The 21,420-nt window shown below is 42.9% G+C and overlaps 1 protein-coding gene across 1 annotated transcript; it reads right to left on the reverse strand.

The window, feature by feature from the left end:
* Positions 1 to 471: 471 nt before the first annotated feature.
* On the reverse strand, positions 472 to 11,251 carry LOC142905279 (uncharacterized). Its single transcript, XM_076055430.1, has 3 exons — positions 10,976 to 11,251; positions 10,420 to 10,508; positions 472 to 5,070 (listed from the first exon to the last, which is right to left on the reverse strand). The coding sequence occupies exon 3, from the start codon at positions 5,027 to 5,029 to the stop codon at positions 3,359 to 3,361; it is 1,671 nt and encodes a 556-aa protein (XP_075911545.1). The 5' UTR covers positions 5,030 to 5,070; positions 10,420 to 10,508; positions 10,976 to 11,251; the 3' UTR covers positions 472 to 3,358.
* Between the last annotated feature and the right edge of the window lie 10,169 nt (positions 11,252 to 21,420).

The raw sequence follows: 21,420 nt of genomic DNA on the forward strand, positions 1-21,420 counted from the left end.
AGCAGGATCAGTCGCGTAATGAAATTCCCCGCCCCTTCCTCTGGGTTCCCCATGGCGGGGCCTTTAATTGAATCACACCCTTGGGCTCATTCCCCCCATTTGATTGGCGCTGCGTGCCCACGAGTCTAAACCCCGTGCGCACGAGCCAATCCAATCCAACGCACCTGCAACCGCCTTCACACAAAGCCACTCCACCCCAACCCACGAGTCCCTCGCTTCTCCCCAATCAAAGAAACACCCTGCCCCCCCAAAGCTATCACTCTGACTGCCACACACGTATGATAAAATTAGAATACGCGTTGTGGAGAATGTATCTCCCTTACGTAACTTTTAAGTCGCATGCCTTGTAACTGATTAATTATGCGAATGTTCCTTATTTCAAAAGACAATGACTTTTTCCAGAGGCAGATGCTTCCTCAATCACGAAAAATTACCAGTTGACCCGTATCAAAAGAACAGCTCTCACGTGAGTTATTTTCAGAATCAGAAAGGGTTTTATTCGCCATGTAAGTTCACACCGACACGGAATTTACTTTGGCAGGATGGTGCATACATTCAACATATAGGAATCTAAAATCTTAAATAAGTTTTAAACAAGTCTTACTATAATGAGGGTTAAAAGTCTAACACCAAGGGGCTGAAGTATATAAAATTAAATAAATATCGAATATAAAATAGCTTTAAGATATAATTTAAAAAAATTAAAAAAAATTAAAAATAAATAAAAAACACGTTCTCCACACTCCACCGTATCCCGGACACAGCGGCTCGCCTCGCCGTGCTTCGCCCGTCTCGCTCACCACCTTTGGTTCCCAGTATCACGTCGCTCTGCTCCGCACACACACACACACGTCTTCAACTCCTCTATTCCTACGCTCTCTCCACTGCTGGCTATCCTCCTCAGCTCCTCCGCTAATACAGCGTCGTCGCACGCAGCGAAAGCCAATCTCACTTCTCTGTCTCCACACACCTCGTCTCCAGCTCCTCTATTACTACGCTCTCTCCACTGCTAAGACGTCTTCAGCTCCGCTAACTCTACGCTCTCTCCACTGCTAACTGCTCCGCCTTCTTCGGCTCCGCTAACTCCACGCTCACTCCACTGCTAACTGTTCCGTCTTCTTCAGCTCCGCTAACTCTACGCTCACTCCACTGCTAAGTCTTCTTCAGCTCCGCTAACTCTACGCTCACTCCACTGCTAACTGTTCCGTCTTCTTCAGCTTCGCTAACGCTACGCTCTCTCCACTGCTAACTGTTCCGTCTTCTTCAGCTCCGCTAACTCTACGCTCACTCCACTGCTAACTGTTCCGTCTTCTTCAGCTCCGCTAACTCTACGCTCACTCCACTGCTAACTGTTCCGTCTTCTTCAGCTCCGCTAACTCTACGCTCACTCCACTGCTAACTGCTCCGACTTCTTCAGCTCCGCTAACTCTACGCTCACTCCACTGCTAACTGTTCCGTATTCTTCAGCTCCGCTAACTCTACGCTCACTCCACTGCTAACTGCTTCGGCTTCTTCAGCTCCGCTAACTCTACACTCACTCCACTGCTAACTGTTCCGTCTTCTTCAGCTCCGCTAACGCTACGCTCACTCCACTGCTAACTGTTCCGTCTTCTTCAGCTCCGCTAACTCTACGCTCACTCCACTGCTAACTGTTCCGTCTTCTTCAGCTCCGCTAACTCTACGCTCACTCCACTGCTAACTGTTCCGCCTTCTTCAGCTCCGCTAACTCCACACTCACTCCACTGCTAACTGCTCCGTCTTCTTCAGCTCCGCTAACTCTACGCTCACTCCACTGCTAAGTCTTCTTCAGCTCCGCTAACTCTACGCTCTCTCCACTGCTAACTGTTCCGCCTTCTTCAGCTCCGCTAACTCTACGCTCACTCCACTGCTAACTGTTCCGCCTTCTTCAGCTCCGCTAACTCTACACTCACTCCACTGCTAACTGCTCCGTCTTCTTCAGCTCCGCTAACTCTACGCTCACTCCACTGCTAACTGTTCCGCCTTCTTCAGCTCCGCTAACTCTACGCTCACTCCACTGCTAACTGCTGCTTCTTCTTCAGCTCCGCTAACTCTACGCTCACTCCACTGCTAACTGCTCCGCCTTCTTCAGCTCCGCTAACTCTACGCTCACTCCACTGCTAACTGTTCCGCCTTCTTCAGCTCCGCTAACTCTACGCTCACTCCACTGCTAACTGTTCCGCCTTCTTCAGCTCCGCTAACTCTACGCTCACTCCACTGCTAACTGCTCCGCCTTCTTCAGCTCCTCTATTACTACGCTCACTCCACTGCTAACTGTTCCGTCTTCTTCAGCTCCGTTAACTCCACGCTCTCTCCACTGCTAACTGTTCCGCCTTCTTCAGCTCCGCTAACTCTACGCTCTCTCCACTGCTAACTGCTCCGCCTTCTTCAGCTCCGCTAACTCTACGCTCAGTCCACTGCTAACTGTTCCGTCTTCTTCAGCTCCGCTAACGCTACGCTCTCTCCACTGCTAACTGCTTCTTCTTCAGCTCCGCTAACTCTACGCTCACTCCACTGCTAACTGTTCCGTCTTCTTGAGCTCCGCTAACTCTACGCTCACTCCACTGCTAACTGTTCCGTCTTCTTGAGCTCCGCTAACTCTACGCTCACTCCACTGCTAACTGTTCCGTCTTCTTCAGCTCCGCTAACTCTACGCTCACTCCACTGCTAACTGCTTCATCTTCTTCAGCTCCGCTAACTCTACGCTCACTCCACTGCTAACTGTTCCGTCTTCTTCAGCTCCGCTAACTCTACACACTGTCCTGGCTTCCAACTCCGGACCCCAACTCTCCTCAGCTCCCACTCCCAATTCTCTTCAGCTGACTCCCCAACAAGTCCCAGCCAATCACTGCCGTTGCTTCTCGTCTACCTTAACTGGCCCAACCGATGACGTCACCTTTCAGCTTCTGCACGTGCCTGTCCTAAGGCGACCCACGCTGTTTACGCCTTCCATAGGCTAACCCCCAAATAACCTCACACTGTCCGTGTCATCAATACAATCGCGCAGTTTCCCCAGCATACCTTCCTACTCCACTACATCTGTATAGGTTACTTCCAAAACACACACTTTCTCCTACAATCACGTGTTCCATATTTGACCTTATAGACAAAATGTTACATGTACGCACAAAATCAGACAAGTATTCATTATAATCTTAGCTCTTTCAGTAAAGTCACGTTGAAGGGAAACAATAAAATATATAAAAATTTAAAATTCTCACGACGTTTCGACCATAACACAAACGGTCGTCATCAGGTGTTTGTGTTATGGTCGAAACGTCGTGAGAATTTTTAGTTTTATATATTTTTTATTATTTTATTGTTTCCCTTCTACGTGACTTTACCGAAAGAACCAAGAATAAGTATTCATTAAATTATCGATAGGCATTTTTGACTTTGTATTGTCTAAGAAGTCCACCCACACCTCCACTTTCACAAACTGCTGGGAGTTGCCTCGCTCTGCCTCACAGTCAGAATTCTCCTCCTGCTTCACGTTGCCTCCATCGATGTTAAGGTCCCATTTTGGAGTTGAATCTTCATCTTCACATTTCACCTTCACTTCTTCGCTCTTCACTGTCACCTCTTCACATTTCACCTTGAAACATTTCATAGTGTCCAAGCTGGGATTCTCTTCTGGTTCTATTTTCAGGAGGGATGGGCTTATTGCAGCACTTTGACTTTCACAAGCCGCTTTCAGACTACACTCCTTGGGGATTTTCTGATGCCTGTGTGTTCCCTGGTGTATTTTAAGATTTGATGAATCTGAAAATGCCTTCCCACACACACTGCACTTGAAGGGATTCTCTCCTGTGTGTGTTCTCTGGTGTATTTCAAGATATGATGACCGTGTGAACGCCTTTCCACACAGAGTGCACTTGAAGGGTTTCTCTCCCATGTGTGTTCTCTGGTGCCGTTTAAGATGTGATGAATCTGCAAAGGGCTTCCCACACAGAGTGCACCTGAAGGGTTTCTCTCCTGTGTGTGTTCTCTGGTGGATCTGAAGATCTGATGACCATGCAAATGCCTTCTCACAGACAGTGCACCTGAAGGGTTTATCTCCTGTGTGTGTTCTCTGGTGTTTTTTAAGATGTGATGAATCTACAAAGGGCTTCCCACACGGAGTGCACCTGAAGGGTTTCTCTCCTGTGTGTGTTCTCTGGTGGATCTGAAGAGCTGATGAGCATGCAAATGCCTTCTCACAGAAAGTGCACTTGAAGGGTTTCTCTCCCGTGTGTGTTCTCTGGTGGATCTGAAGATCTGATGACCATGCAAATGCCTTCTCACAGACAGTGCACTTGAAGGGTTTCTCTCCTGTGTGCGTTCTCTGGTGTTTTTTAAGAAGTGATGAATCTGCAAAGGGCTTCCCGCACAGAGTGCACTTGAAGGGTTTCTCTCCTGTGTGCGTTCTCTGGTGTTTTTTAAGCTGTGATGAATATGCAAAGGGCTTCCCGCACAGAGTGCACCTGAAGGGTTTCTCTCCTTTGTGTGTTCTCTGGTGCATTTTAAAACAAAATGAACTTGAAAATGTCGTCTCGCACAAACTGCACTTGTAATGTTTCCCTTCCGTGTGTGTTCTCTGGTGGTTCTTAAGACCAGATGAATTTGAAAATGCCTTCCCACACACACTGCACTTGAAGGGTTTCTCTCCTGTGTGCGTTCTGTGGTGCCTCTGAAGATTTGATAATTGTGCAAATGCCTTCTCGCACACAGTGCACTTGAAATATTTCTCTCCTGTGTGTGTTCTATGGTGTGTTTTAAGATTTGATAACTCTGCAAATGCCTTCTCACAGACAGTGCACTTGAAAGGTTTCACTCCCGTGTGCGTTCTCTGGTGTTTTTTAAAAACAGATGAATCTGAAAATGCCTTCTCACACACAGTGCACTTGAAGGGTTCATCTCCTCTTTGAGTTCTCTGGTGCCATGTCACACTTCCAGTACAATCCATGCTGTTTGTATCCTGGTCCCATTGTTGTCTTGTTGAACCGGGCTGCGCCGAGTGCCTTTGCTCCATCAGACCAATTCTGCCGATGAAGCGTCAGAAGAATGTTTCAGCTGCAGACAGAAAAAAATATCCACACCATCTACGTCAATATCGAGGCACAGAGGAATGCATATACACAATCACAGGTGACTTACACGTCTATATTTATTCATATACTCAAGATATTCCCCAATCCATCTTATGGGCTGTTAAGGCACACAATGAGAGGGCAAATGGTTATAAATATGCCCGGAGGCCCTAGTATCTTCAAAATAAATATTAACCCAAAACATCAAGCACACAATTTCGGCTGCCTGGCAACAATAGCAATATTTATAAAAGCAAAATTCAGCTAACATAGCAACGGCTGTTGATAATAATACGATTTGTATTATGCAGAAATGCATAAATTAATATTCAATCGCAATTTAGAGGTGTGAAGCCAGGCTCAGATTTGCTTGAATGCTTGGATGAACAGATCTAACTTCAGCAGCATATATGCTGTGTCAATTTCCTGACTGTTTACATTCTGATTTAAATCTTTCGTGACTGCAGTAATTCATTCTTAGCTCTTTCGGTAAAGTCACGTTGAAGGGAAACAATAAAATATATATAAAACAATAAAAATTCTCACGACGTTTCGACCAAACCGACACACCTGATGACGACAGTTTGTGTTATGGTCGAAACGTCGTGAGAATTTTTTTATTGTTTTATATATATATTTGATTATTTTATTGTTTCCCTTCAACGTGGTGACTTTACCGAAAGAGCTAAGAATATGTTTACATTCTTACAAAAAGTTCCAGAGGATACTCAAATAAGCTATTGTTTTGATTGAACCTCCAAAGAGCTGCTGCAACTCTTGTTGCAGCAGCTCTTTCTCCTACGTCAGCAATCCTTCTGCTGTGTTTTGTTTCACACCTGATGACGGTTGCTTGAGTTGCGATCGAAACGTTGTGATCTATTATTTTTTCTACCAACGTGAATTCACCGAAAGAACCAAAGAGTATGCATTCCTGCAGTCACGAAAGCTTCAAATCAAGATGCGACTATGGCAATGGTTATTAAGTTGGTTGAGTGCACTGGCAGTCTATAATGTAGACTATAGCCTGGTTCTTAACCTCGGTGAGTGAACTGGCAGTCTATAATGTAGACTGTAGGTTTCTTATTAAGTTTAGTGAGTTTACGCGCAGTCTATAATGTAGACTGTAGCAATGGTTAGTAAGCTGGGCGAGTGTAATGGCAGTCTATAGACTTATTCTTGGTTATTAATAACCATTTCTTCAGTCTGCATTATAGACTGCCAGTACATTCACAAAACTTAACAACCAGGCTACAGCTTACATCGATGGTTATTTTTATTTTTTATTCACTTTATTAGTAACTTTATTTGTATTACTATTTGTCTATCTACATGACTCAACCAAAGAACTAGAGATTATAATTATAGAGTCAGTATAGCTACTACTACAGCCAGTACACACTGCTATAGAGTTAGTATAGCTACTACTACAGCCAGCACACACTGCTATAGAGTTAGTATAGCTATTACATACAGTACACACTGCTATAGAGTTAGTATAGCTACTACTACAGCCAGCACACACTGCTATAGAGTTAGTATAGCTATTACATCCAGTACACACTGCTATAGAGTTAGTATAGCTACTACTGTGACCAGTACACACTGCTATAGAGTTAGTATAGCTACTACTGTGACCAGTACACACTGCTATAGAGTTAGTATAGCTACTACTACGGCCAGTACTCATTGCTATAGAGTTTGTATAGCTACTATTACAGCCAGTACACACTGATTTACAGATAGTATAGTTACTACAACAGCCAGTACACACTGTTATAGAGTTAAATATAGCTAATACTACAGCCAGTACGTATTGCTAAAGTTAGTATAGCTACTACTACAGCCAATACATACTACTGTAGTGATAGTAGGTACTACTACAGTCAGTACATACTACTGTAGTGATAGTAGCTACTACTACAGCTAGTACATACCACTGTAGTGATAGTAGCTACTACTACAGCTAGTACATACCACTGTAGTGATAGTAGCTACTACTACAGCCAGTACATACTACTGTAGTGATAGTAACTACTACTACAGCCAGTACATACTACTGGAGTGATAGTAGCTACTACTACAGCCAATACATACTACTGTAGTGATAGTTGCTACTACTACAGTCAGTACATACTACTGTAGTGATAGTAACTACTACTACAGCCAGTACATACTACTGGAGTGATAGCTACTACTATAGCCAGTACATACTACTGGAGTGATAGTAGCTACTACTACAGCCAATACATACTACTGTAGTGATAGTAGCTACTACTACAGCCAGTACATACTACTGTAGTGATAGTAGCTACTACGACAGCCAGTACATACTACTGTAGTGATAGTAGGTACTACTACAGTCAGTACATACTACTGTAGTGATAGTAGCTACTACTACAGCTAGTACATACCACTGTAGTGATAGTAGCTACTACTACAGCTAGTACATACCACTGTAGTGATAGTAGCTACTACTACAGCCAGTACATACTACTGTAGTGATAGTAACTACTACTACAGCCAGTACATACTACTGGAGTGATAGCTACTACTATAGCCAGTACATACTACTGGAGTGATAGTAGCTACTACTACAGCCAATACATACTACTGTAGTGATAGTAGCTACTACTACAGCCAGTACATACTACTGTAGTGATAGTAGCTACTACTACAGCCAGTACATACTACTGTAGTGATAGTAGCTACTACTATAGCCAGTACATACTACTGTAGTGATAGTAACTACTACTATAGCCAGTACATACTACTGTAGTGATAGTAGCTACTACGACAGCCAGTACATACTACTGTAGTGATAGTAGATAGTGCTATCGAGCCAGTATATACTACTATAGAGTTAGTAGTTATTACTAAAGTCAGTATTTCCTACTATAGAGTTAGTAGCTACTGCTATAGAGTCGATATATACCAAGGCTGTAGCCATGGAGTCAACATTGGGGGGGACCAAATCTTCCAGGGGGTCTGGGGGTCCCAACCCAGAAAAATATCTAAATTTGAAAACTAATTTACTGCCATTTCCTGCAAAAAAATATTAAAAAATTCACTAACACATGAGATAGACTTTTTATTATTTTTTTATAATCATGTAAAATAGTGTATTGTATTACATTGCTCTGTTTTTACTTTTTTATCATTTCTTGTTTCATTGTATGTAATGTCTGAGATTAGGGATTAATAAAGTACAACCATAACCACAATCATATAAACAGAAATCTATGCATTGATTTATATGAAGACAAGTCCAGATATTGTGGCCAAGGTTTAGCAAATTGTTCTTTTTATTTACATAGCATGGCAATTATTACTAATTTTTTTATATTTTTATAGCAATATATTGGGGGGGGGCATTTTGAGCATATTTTAACCCCCCCCCCCCAATATATATTATAATTACGGCCTTGATATATATTAAAGAGTCGGTAGACACTACTGCAGTCAGTAGAAACTACTGTAGAGTCACTATATACTACTATAGTCAGTAGTTACGACTATAAAGTCGGTAGTTACTACTGTAGAGTCGGTAGATATCACTGCAGTCAGTAGAAGCTACTTTTAAAGAGTAAGCAGATACTACTTTCGAGTTACTCGTTCCCACTATAGTCGGCAGATACTACTGTAGAATCAGTAGATACTAGTCAGTAGATACCACTAGCCAGCAAATACCGCGACAGTCAGTTGATACTACTATACAGTCCATAGATACTACTGTGATCAGTAGATACTACTATGGCCAGTAGATACTATAGAGTAAGTAGATACTACTATAGAGTAAGTAGATACTACTATAGAGTAAGTAGATACTACTATAGAGTAAGTAGATACTACTGTCAGTAGATACTACTGTCAGTAGGTACTACAGTCAGTTGATACTACTATACAGTCCATAGATACTACTGTGATCATTAGATACTACTATAGCCAGTAGATACTAATATAGAGTAAGTAGATACTACTGTCAGTAGATACTACTGTCAGTAGATAATACAGTCAGTTGATACTACTATACAGTCCATAGATACTACTGTGATCAGTAGATACTACTATGATCAGTAGATACTACTATAGAGTAAGTAGATACTACTGTCAGTAGATACTACTGTCAGTAGATAATACAGTCAGTTGATACTACTATACAGTCCATAGATACTAATATGATCAGTAGATACTACTATGATCAGTAGATACTACTATAGAGTAAGTAGATACTACTATAGAGAAAGTAGACACTGCTGTCAGTAGATACTACTGTCAGTAGATACTACTATAGTCAGTAGATACTCCTGTATAGCAAGTAGATACTACTGTCATTAGACACTACAATGGTCAGTAAATACTACTACAGTCAGTAGATACTACTATAGAGTCAGTAGATACTATTTAGAGTTAGTAGTTACTACTATAGTCAGTAGATACTACTATAGAGTCAGTAGATACTACTATAGAGTCAGTAGATACTCCTGTCAGTAGATACTATGGTCAGTAAATACTACTACAGTCAGTAGATACTCCTGTATAGTAAGTAGATACTACTGTCATTAGACACTATGGTCAGTAAATACTACTATAGAGTCAGTAGATACTACTATAGTCAGTAGATACTACTATAGAGTCAGTAGATACTACTATAGAGTCAGTAGATACTCCTGTCAGTAGATACTATGGTCAGTAAATACTACTACAGTCAGTAGATACTCCTGTATAGTAAGTAGATACTACTGTCATTAGACACTATGGTCAGTAAATACTACTACAGTCAGTAGATACTACTATAGTCAGTAGATACTCCTGTATAGTAAGTAGATACTACTGTCATTAGACACTACTATGGTCAGTAAATACTACTATAGTCAGTAGTTACTACTATAGTCAGTAGATACTACTATAGAGTCAGTAGATACTATTTAGAGTCACTAGTTACTACTATAGAGTCAGTAGATACTACTGTAGAGTTAGTAGATACTCCTGTATAGTAAGTAGATACTACTGTCATTAGATACTACTATGGTCAGTAAATACTACTACAGTCAGTAGATACTACTATAGAGTCAGTAGATACTATTTAGAGTCAGTAGTTACTACTATAGAGTTAGTAGATACTACTGTAGAGTTAGTAGATACTCCTGTCAGTAGATACTATGGTCAGTAAATACTACTAGTCAGTAGATACTACTATAGTCAGTAGTTACTATTTATAGTAGTTACTACTATATTTCGGTAGATAACGTGACAACCCCTACTAGTTGGCTGTGTCGAGTGGTGGAGGGGTTTAACTACACACACACATTGACGCGATCTAACCCAAACAAACCTGTATTAAGGATGTATATTTGGAGTTTGCGTGTCTCTCTCCTCGTGGTCGCGTGGATTTTCCCTCAGGATCCTCCAGGGTTTTTTCCCCTGCACATTCAGAGTGAACATCACCACGCGTTTTAGAGTATTTGACCGACGGGCATTTCAACACGTTGATAAACCACTCTGTTGTGTGCAGGTCGCTTCTGAAAACAAGAGCGTTACAGCAGCTGAAGCGGGCTTTGACCTTGGTAAAGATAACTAAAGATAACAAAACAAAGAAAACTGTAGGAATATTTCAAAGAAAAACAAAGTGACAAAGCAGCGAGCCAGGTGAAGACAAATTAAACTTAAAGCGAGAGAATAAAAGCAAATGCAATCAAGGCGAGGGGCAGGAGGCAAGGCTCCGCATGGCTAGGCCCCGCGTTGTAATGTTCCGACCTGGACGTCGATTCCATTACTCGCTGCTACTCAATTGATATCCCTACGAGAGAGAGAGGAGCGAGGCTCTACCTGGGTAAACAACAACAACCACCACAACAACAACAACCACCACCACGATGTGAACTTCTCACCTCAAATCTCAGTGAGCGCAGGAGACCCGATCGGCAGCTTCCTGGTGTCTCGTGACGTCACGCGGCAGCAGGAGGTGACATGACGTCACTAGAGGGTTACAACAACTCCCATACCCAATGTGCGGCGGTGCAACTTAATAAATTATATTTTGATTTAAAGCTTTCGTGACTGCAGTAATTCATATTCTTAGTTTTTTCGGTAAAGTCACGTTGAAGAGAAACAACAAAATAACAAAATATATATAAAACAATAAAAAATTCTCACGACGTTTCGACCATAACTCAAACGGTCATCATGATGATGACCGTCGTGAGAATTTTTTTTTGTTTTATATATATTTTGTTATTTCTCTTCAACGTGACTTTACCGAAAAAACTAAGAATATTAATAAATTATGTTAATGAACTTAGGCCCATAAGTGAGTGAACTCGCGGTAGAGGGGGGTTGGGTGAATACCTTGGTGACATGACGTCACTAGCGGGTTACACCTCCCCCTCGCGTCTCACGCCGATGAGGTAATGCGGAGTTGTGACGTCAGAGAGCGGGGTTTGAGTTTAAGTTTATTTAGATTGTATTCCATTGCTCCCTCTCTTTCAGTTTCAGTTTCATTTATTTGGTATAGCCCTGTGAGCCATTCGGCTCTTGAATCGGGTGCAACCGCAACAAACAAAAAAACATGAACAAGAAAACATCTTAAAGTGACTATGTGACTGTGCAAACAGATAATCCAGGAAAAAACCAGCAAAATATTCCTGAAAAAGCACCGTACACCAACGCTGTGTCCAAAAAATCCCAGTGGGATGCAAGTCAAACAACAACAACCACAAGAAAACTTAGATTAAGGCCATCAGTCTAACTCCGTACTACAACAAACAAACATGGCCAAACCAAAAAACGTTTTCGACACCACCAACATAAAGCCATAAAAGCAATGTAACAGTGATCATAGGAACTGTGACCGAATTTTCACAATAAACTACATAAATAACATGTAACACCAAACCCGAGAGCCATAGCTGGCTGCATGAGTCACTCCACAACAACAGGAGCATCAAATAGTAATAGGTTTTACCCTTTTAACTGGCACAAAAACTGACACCTTTATTCAAGGCATCATGTTTGCAATAACCACAACACAAGCAGTCAAAATGCAAACAAAAAAGACAACTCTGATAATGACATGCACTGTCCTTGAATTTGATTGGTCCACACCCGAGACGGCTTTTCTTAGAGCCTAGTCTCCACTGGTGTTGGACGAGATGACACCAAAAGGCGTACAACTCAAAAACAGCGCACCATCAGAGTATTGAGGGCTCAGGGTGAGCATTTACATTGAGACCTCCTTTGCCAGTAACAAGATATAGTAATAGGTTTTACCCTTTTAACTGGCACAAACTAGGCTCTAAGAAAAGCCGTCTCGGGTGTGGGCCAATCAAATTCAAGGACAGTGCATATTATTATCAGAGTTGTCTCTTTTGTTTGCATTTTGACTGCTTGTGTTGTGGTTATTGCAAACATGATGCCTGAAATAAAGGTGTCAGTTTTTGTGTCAGTTAAAAGGGTAAAACCTATTACTATATCTTGTTACTGGCAATGGAGGTCTCATAAAACAGGAGCATCAGTCGGAGTATCAAATTTTTCAATGCACCTTTAAAATCAGCACGCTATATCAAAATACAGATAATACTTTGCAGTGGTCATCCGGAGCGAAACATTTTATTTTATTTTAGGCCACTGAATAGCAGTGGCAGCTAGGGGTGTACAACTCCTCTACAGCAGTTTTGAGTGAAGATCTCATTGGTAATAATTCAAGTTGCAGTTTTTTTGGCAATAGCATTCCAGACCCTGGGGGCATCAATAGCAAAGGCCCTTTCTCCAGTTTTTGTACGGCAATAGGGAATGTGAAGCTTGTAAATGAGCGAAGACCTGAGGTAAATTTTTTTCTTTGAAACAGAGAGGAGATCCAGCAGGTAGTTTGCGGATTATTTTGTAAGTACATCGTGAATAAATAAGATCTGGTGCACAAGCCGTCGAACATTAAGAAATGTTAAGTTTGACCCAATGTAGAGATCAAAGTGGTGAGTCTTATATGGGCAGTTCAATGCAAATCTTAAGGCCGAGTGATAGATGGAATCAAGCTTCTTCAGTTCAGTACTTGGAGCTGATTTATACACGATGTCACAGTAATCAAGTAGAGGCAGTATGGTAGCTTTTATCAATTCCAAACGGAACATAGGCGGGAAGCAGTGCTTGTGTCGATACAGAAAACCAATTTTTTATATTTGTCTTTTTACCTATATAATCAATGTGATCTTCAAAATTCAGTTTTGAATCCAGGATGACCCCAGGATGCTTATAGATCTTGATTTGCTCTATTTGATAATTATTTAAGGAATGTAATTGGGTAAAAATAACTTCCTGCTTTAGTCCTGGTGAGAAGCATAGCACCTTGGTTTTGGAGATATTCAGGATTAGTTTAAGAGCAACTAGCTGATGTTGTAGTTTGTTGAAATCACCCTGGAGCTTAGCAATCACGTCATCTGGAGAGCGGCCAACAGTATTCAGTATCGTGTCATCTGCAAAAAGATTTACCCTGGAATGATCCAGGTCAGTGCCCAAGTCATTGACATATAGAGAAAACAAGAGGGGGCCGAGGATGGAACCCTGTGGAACCCCTTTTGTTATCTTAACACTGTTTGACCTCCAACCATCTGTGAATACAGTTTGGGTGCGAGAAAAGAGGTAATTTTTTAACCATTTTACTGCGTTTTCGGAAAAACCGAGGCAACTTGGTTTACTAAGCAGGGTGTTGTGGTCTACTGTATCAAAAGCTGACAGGTCAAGAAAAAGACAGGCACAGTATTGCTTATTATCAAGGCTACTGTAAATGTGATTCAGAGTGTCTAATGCAGCAGATGTGGTGCTGTATTTTTTTCCGGAACCCAGATTGTTTTAGATGTAGTAGATTGTTGGTGGACAGGAAACTGCTAATTTGGTAGTTCAATAATTTTTCATGAATTTTCATCAACGGGAACAAAATTGAGATAGGTCAGTAGTTGTCTGGATCATCTTTAGGGCCCCCTTTGTGAAGTGGACGGACATAGGAATGTTTCCATTCTAGAGGAACTGATGCTTCTTTGATGGACAGGTTGAAAATGTGGGCTATAAGTTTGTATATTAGGTGACCAACAGTTAGTAGAGCAAAGACAGGAACACTATCTGCTCCGGTAGAGGAGGACCCTTTGAGGTAGGACAGTTGTTTCAGAACATTACTTTCGTGGATTGGCTGGAAACTAAATTCGTTTAATGTTTGGACAGGGGTGTAGGAATTTGCATGAGCAAGGGTGATTCCCAATACATTATCAAAAAGAATACCAGCTTCAGAAAAATGAAGGTTAAAATTGTCAACTATTTTTTGGGGATCTGAAAAATATTCCCCATTTTGGTTAAGCTCAAAGGGCAGATTATCTGTTTTGGATACCTTTTGATACATTTGATTGTTTTCCAGAAAATCCTGGCATTTTCATGTGATTCCAGGAGAGTGGAGGAAAAGTAGGCATGTTTTGCATGCCTTATTTTTTTGATGCCTCTATTCCTTAAAATCCTGTATTCTAGCCAGTCATTGAGCAACTTACTTTTCTGAGCACATGCCCAAGCCTTGTTCCTAGTTTTCATGAGCTTTGTAATAAAAGGTTCAAACCATGGTGGGCGGTTGCTTTAGTTTTAAATCTAACCAACGGAGCATTTTTGTTAAGAATTTGGAGAAACGTGTACCTTGCCCCTTGGGTGCGTGAGCTCAACAACAACGTGAACATTATTGTGTGTGTACAAACTGTGTATACACTGTGTGTGTGTATATACACTGTGTACTGTGTTTCAGCTTCAGTTTTTCAGTTTCATTTATTTGTTTAACACGTAAGCTTTCACGACCAATATTATTCATAATAAAGGTTTTTGGGTTAGATCGCGTTATTTATAAATGTGTCGTAACCCTCCACCCCCCATCACGGCTAATCAGGTGTGTTGAAGAGTGAATCCATAACATTTACAGTTTGAGTACGTTTCGCTAGTAATTACATCCAGCATCATCGGGCAATTCGCCAGAATGGTAAAGCCCTCGCTTGCTCCCGGTCTTAAATAGAGCAGCAGGGTGACATCATCATTTAACTCATTTCAGGTGCAGTGATTTGAGGCGGAGGGTATTGTAATTATATAATCGATTGGTAATCAGTCAATGGTTGATTAGTAATGAATTGTAGATTGGTAATTAGTTGTAATGTGTTTTATCGTGTTTATATGCTACGTTAGTAATCCGTTAATTAGTATGTGTTTCCCCTATAAGGAATTGTAATATGTATTATTTAATAATACGCTTCCAAGCCGCAATTAGCCTGGAGCTGTCAGAGCGATTAAAGTTATTTCTATTCCTCTCAATTTCAATGGATTATCTGATTAGTCTTTGCCAGTAATAATTAGTTTTACACAACACTTCAACGTTATCAAAATCAATTGAGTGTCCTTGTTGACAAGCATGTTCTGCCACTGCCGACAGCTGTGTTTGAGATAATTTAATTTCTTTGATGTTCTTTTAGTCTTATGCTGATGTTACGTCCCGTCTGTCCAATATAGCATCTGCCACATAAACAATTAATCCGATATACACCTTCTGTTGATAATTTAGGTAATGCGTCTTTAGTACAAGATACTAGTTTTTGAATTTTGTGTACTGTACCAAATCTTACTGTAATGTTTTGCTTTTGCAAAACACGGGCTAATTTGTCAGTTACTCCTGAGATATATGGAATTTTAATTGTTTTAACAATCTGATCGCTTTCAGCAGTATTGCTTTGCGATCGTGATTTGGCATTCAGTGTTGTTAATTTGAGCATTATTGTAGCCATTCTGTCGTAGTGCTTCTTTAACGTGTTTGATCTCTCTCACTAGACTTTCACCATCTGACACTGTTTTAGCCCGATGTATGAGCGTCTTGATAAGAGAGGATTTCTGAGCTGGATGATGATGCGAATCTGCATTCAGATAGGCATCAGTGTGCGTTTGCTTTCTGTAAACGCTGTGTTATTTTACCGTTTAGGCTATGTCCAAGCAAAATATCTAGGAACGGGAGTATGTTACTCACCTCCATTTTCATGGTGAACTGGATGGCCGGGTTTTGTGCATTGAGATGATTTAGAAAATCATTAAGGGTATCTTTACCATGTGGCCAGACAACCAAAGTGTAATCTACATATCTAAACCAAAAAGATGGTTTTAATGTGGTCGAGGCAAGTGCTCTTATTTCAAAGTTTTCCATGTACAGATTTGCTATAGCAGGGGATAAAGGAGAGCCCATTGCTGCTCCTTCCTTTTGTTTAAAGAAATCCCCTCTTCATAAGAAGTGTTATTTAAACAATGGTCAGCAAGTTTCGGAATATCTTTTGGTAAACCTATATTCTTTACTAGTGTATCAAGTAATTTAAGCGATTCGTTCACTGGAACCTGTGAATAGAGAAATCACGTCAAAACTTATCAGAATATCATTAGGATTAAGTTTAATATCTTTAATCACATTCACAAGATGTTCTGAATTTCTTATGAATGAAGATGTCCTACCGATGTAGGGTTGTATTTGTTTTGTTATATATTTTGCTAATTTATATGTGGCAGAGCCAATTGTATTGACTATGGGTCGTAATGGTATGTCGATTTTATGAATCTTTGGTAGCCCATACAGTTTAGGTGGTTTTGAGGCCCTTGGCTTAATTTGGTATTGCTCATTCTTAGGGATTAATGAATTTGCAATTATTGCAGTAGTCTTAAGTTCTAAAGTATTAGTTGGATCTCATTTAATTTTAATGTAGGTACTTTTCTCTAGTAAATTTCTAATCTTATTATCATAATCGGCTCGTGACGTCACTACAGTAGTGCGGCCTTTATCAGCTGCCAGGATTTGGATATCTTTATTTACACGCAGCTCTCTGAAGGCTTTTGCTTCGTTAGAGCTAATATTTACTTTTGGAACTTTGCTATTCTCAATTATTTTGGCAACCTCGTGTCTAGTCATCTCTGCCTCATTATGTGGAAGTAGTCTTACTGCTGATTCTACCTCAGCAATTATCTCATCCACTGCAATTGTGTGTGGGGTAATGGCAAAGTTAAGGCCTTTAGAAAGAACAGAGATCATGTCACTGGTTAAAACAGTGTTAGTAAAGTTCATTACGGTTTTGTTTTTAAATTGTTCGTTTTTAGTAGGGATTTGTTTATTATGAAGTCTAGAAAATTTATTAATTTGGTGAGTTTTTGTTAGATTAAACACATTATCAGCCGATTGTTGTGTTATGGTATCGATTATATTCCAATAATGCATGGATACACTATTGCTTACATCTAAGTGTAACTGCTTTAGCGATTCTGAAATGTGAGATAATTCACTCCTGTTGTGCTGTATTCTCTCTATTAATAATTCACTAGCTTTGTGTAGTATTTGGCTAGCTTTAGAAGACTTTATGTGATGTGTTATTTTAACTGCGTTTGGTATTACCTTTGAATCTCTGCACCTTTTGAGGAACACCAGTGGAGATATCAATTTCATCCGCTTAATGCGGAGCTTCTCCAACTTTCTGGTTTTAAGAAAAGTATCCTCCCCATAGAGGTTAGTCAGTTTAACACGTAGGCTTTCGCGACCAATATTATTCATAATAAAGGTTTTTTGGTTAGATCGCGTTATTTATAAATGTGTTATAACCCTCCACCACCCGACACGGCCAATCAGCAAAAAAAGTGTCACGTTGACAAAAGACAAATAGTTCACTACTTTAGCCAACCGGTGTATTGAAGAGTAAATCCACAACATTTACAGTTTGAGTACGACGTTTCGCTGGTAATTACATCCAGCATCATCGGGCAATTCGCCAGAATGGTAAAGCCCTCGCTTGCTCCCGGTCTTAAATAGAGCAGCAGGGTGACGTCATCATTGAACTCATTTCAGGTGCAGTGATTTGAGGCGGGGGGGGGGGTATTGTAATTATATAATCGATTGGTAATCAGTCAATGGTTATGATTAGTAATGAATTGTAGATTGGTAATTAGTTGTAATGTTTTATTGTTTATATTAGTAATCCATTAATTAGTATGCGTTTCCCCTATAAGGAATTGTAATATGTATTAATTAATAATACGCTTCCAAGCCGCACTAAGCCTGGAACTGTCAGAGCGATTAAAGTTATTTCTATTCCTCTCAATTTCAATGGATTCTCTGATTAGTCTTTGCCAGTAATAATTAGTTTTACACAACACTTCAACGTTATCAAAATCAATTGAGTGTCCTTGTTGACAAGCATGTTCTGCCACTGCCGACAGTTGTGTTTGAAATCATTTAATTTCTTTGATGTTCTTTTAGTCTTATGCTGATATTACGTCCCGTCTGTCCAATATAGCATCTCCCACATAAACAATTAATCCAATGTACACCTTCTGTTGATAATTTAAGAAATGCGTCTTTAGTGCAAGATACTAGTTTTTTAATTTTGTGTACTGTATCAAATCTTACTGCAATGTTTTGCTTTTGCAAAACACGGGCTAATTTGTCAGTTACTCCTGAGATATATGGAATTTTAATTGTTTTAACAATCTGATCGCTTTCAGCAGTATTGCTTTGCGATCGTGATTTGGCTGTGTATACACTGTGTGTATTGTATGTACAAACTGTGTATACACTGTGTGTGTGTAGAAACTGTGTATACACTGTGTGTGTGTGTACAAACTGTGTATACACTGTGTGTGTACAAATTGTGTATACACTGTGTGTGTGTACAAACTGTGTATACACTGTGTACTGTGTTTACAAACTGTGTATACACTGTGTGTACTGTGTGTACAAACTGTGTATACACTGTGTGTGTGTTCTGTGTGTGTGTACAAACTGTGTATACACTGTGTGTGGACTGTGTGTGTGTGTGTACAAACTGTGTGTACACTGTGTGGGTTCTGTGTCGGGCAGAGCAAACCAGTGGTACAACCCCAGAGCCGCGAAGGCCGATGTCCTTTTCATGGCCGGATTCGTGTGGCTGGTGGTCGAGACCTGTGCCGAAGCTGGGCCAGGTCAATTAGTCTCCTTGAGAGGAGGATCGTAGGATAGAGGGAAGTAGAGGAGTTAACTTGGGGTGTTAGCTTGGGAAATACTTCCCTCTGTAGAACGGGTGAAGAGGCTGTAGTGTCACCGCAGCGGAGCAACTCGGCCGGCGCTACCCCCTCCTCGCACCCCCCCACCCCCACGAACGCACGCCCCACTAAACACTCACATGCACCCCCGTAGGGTCTCGAGGAGGGACCACCTGGTACGATTAATTTATTTATACTCGGACCGCGCGGGAGCGTTTGCCTTTTTGACACAACGGATTAGTGGAAATTATGAATTACACCCCCACACAGCGGCGAGTCAAACACTTGCGAAATCCAGGCAGTTAGGACCCGCGAGTGGGCGAAGGCACGCGGGGCGTAATCAAACCCTAGGCGGGGTCGGCCAGCCGCCAGCTATGTCGGTCCGAGAGGACCCTGGTACGGGAGGGGGGGGGGGGGGCGGTCACCCGCTCGGGAGACCCCGAAAGACGCAAACGCGGAGGGGACGGGGGTGGTGGAGGCAAACATCACCCCCCCCCCCACTCTCGCTCGTGGAGAGTGAGAGATCAGCCCCCACGTAATGGGGAGTGGGGAGGGGGGCATAAGCCCCCACAAATTGGTGGTACGAACCCCCACATCCCCACGGGAGAGGTGCGTAGCACCACATGCAAAATTAAGGAATGTGTTCACCGGCCAGGGGACCCCTTCACGGAAAGCGTTTGCCCGCAACATCATAGGGGCTAAAGACATTAATGGCTGGACGGACGCGCAGGCGTTACGCCGACTTGCTATGAACCTGGATGGGCGGGCGGGCGGCCGACTTTGTGGAGGCCCTACCCGCAAGCGCGCAAACCCAATCAGAGGAGTTGATGCGCCGACTTGATCTGCGCTTCGGTGCGCGTGATGAGGAGGCAAAGGCAGCCTTAGAGGCGTGCCGCCGCCAACCCGGCGAGGACTTTTCTAACTATGCCGATGATGTGCGCGCGCTAACAAAGATCGTACGCCCGGGGTACACGACCGAGGCGATTGAGGACCTCGCCGCCGAGAAGATCCAGCGGTACTTGGCTCGCACCTCGTGGTGGCAGCCCGATGTAAGCTGTGCACGTCTACCCTTTAACGCCCTTGTCGAGCGTGCGCATAAATGCGAGAGACTGTCTAGTGAGCGCGAGCAAAGCTTCGGGGGGCTGGGACGAGAGCGTGCCATCGCGAGCCTACTCCCAGAGGAGGAAGAGGAGGAGGAGGAGCTCGCCAGGACGGTAAGGGGGTGGGCAAGGGAGCCCCCGGGACCCCGCGAGACAACCCCGGGCTGGGTAGTGGGGATACAGACGGGCATCGGGAGGATAGACAACAAGGTGGCCCAAGTTGGCGGGGAGGTGGCCCAAGTTGGCGGGGAGGTGAACCGAGTTAGCGGGGAGGTGACCCAAGTGCTCGGCCATATCACCAAACTGCAGTCTACCGTGGAGACGATCCAGTCCGAGATGGGTGAACTACGCTCCACGTTAGGAGGGCTAACCGGGAGGGTGGCCCGACTAGAGGCAGAGTCTGGAGGGGAAGTAGGGAGTGGGCGGGGAAGCCCCTAGGGGCCGCCGCCCTTCCCCGGGCGTGCTACCTGTGCGACCGTCGAGGGCATCTCGTGAGAGACTGTCCTCAGATCGCCCGCGCTAGACACGCGCCAGGGTTAAACTCTAGGGAGTGAACCAACTAGGGGTGCAATCGACACGGTCCCAACACAAAAAGACAATAATAATGGCGAGCGAGTGACCTCCACACAGATTCCGGCAACAACACCCAAGGAGGCGGTGAGGACGGGTGACTGGCTGCGGGAGCTGGTGGGGGGAATCACGGGGGCCACGTCGCTGGTGGAAGGGCAGGTGAACGGGCGGCGCACCCGGATTCTGTTGGACACGGGGGCGGTGGCCTCACTCGTGAGCGCCGCGCACTGCAGCGTGCTCGGGGTTGACGTGGGCCGCCTGCAGGCCCCGGATCGTGCGCTGCACACCGCAAGCAGAGCAGGGATGGGGCTGCTGGGGAAGGTCACCCTGGAAGTCCATCTCGGACACCAGGTGTGCACCCAGGAGTTCTGTGTCTCGAGCGTGTTATGCCACGAGTGTATCGCAGGTACTGACCTCCTGGAAAAGTTGGGGCTCAACGTGCAGCCCCGCCAGCGATGCGCCACCTTGGAAGGCAGCGGGGAGCGGATTCCGCTTCACACCCGTGGCCGCTACCCTGGTGTCGGCCGTCACCATCGGGCCGCTCGCCGAGATGCTGGTGCCCATGGCAGCACCCTCCACTGACCCCGCACATCGACCATCGGGCGAGGTAATGCTGA

The sequence above is a fragment of the Petromyzon marinus genome, chromosome 71 (assembly GCF_048934315.1).
Source record: "Petromyzon marinus isolate PM22_M1 ecotype Great Lakes invasive population chromosome 71, UKy_Petmar_22M1.pri1.0, whole genome shotgun sequence".
NCBI classification, from domain to species: domain Eukaryota; kingdom Metazoa; phylum Chordata; class Hyperoartia; order Petromyzontiformes; family Petromyzontidae; genus Petromyzon; species Petromyzon marinus.

What these genes read in the sequence shown, in the direction of transcription:
- LOC142905279 (XM_076055430.1), bottom strand. Translation starts at nt 5,029, where the DNA reads ATGGAGCAAAGGCACTCGGCGCAGCCCGGTTCAACAAGACAACAATGG.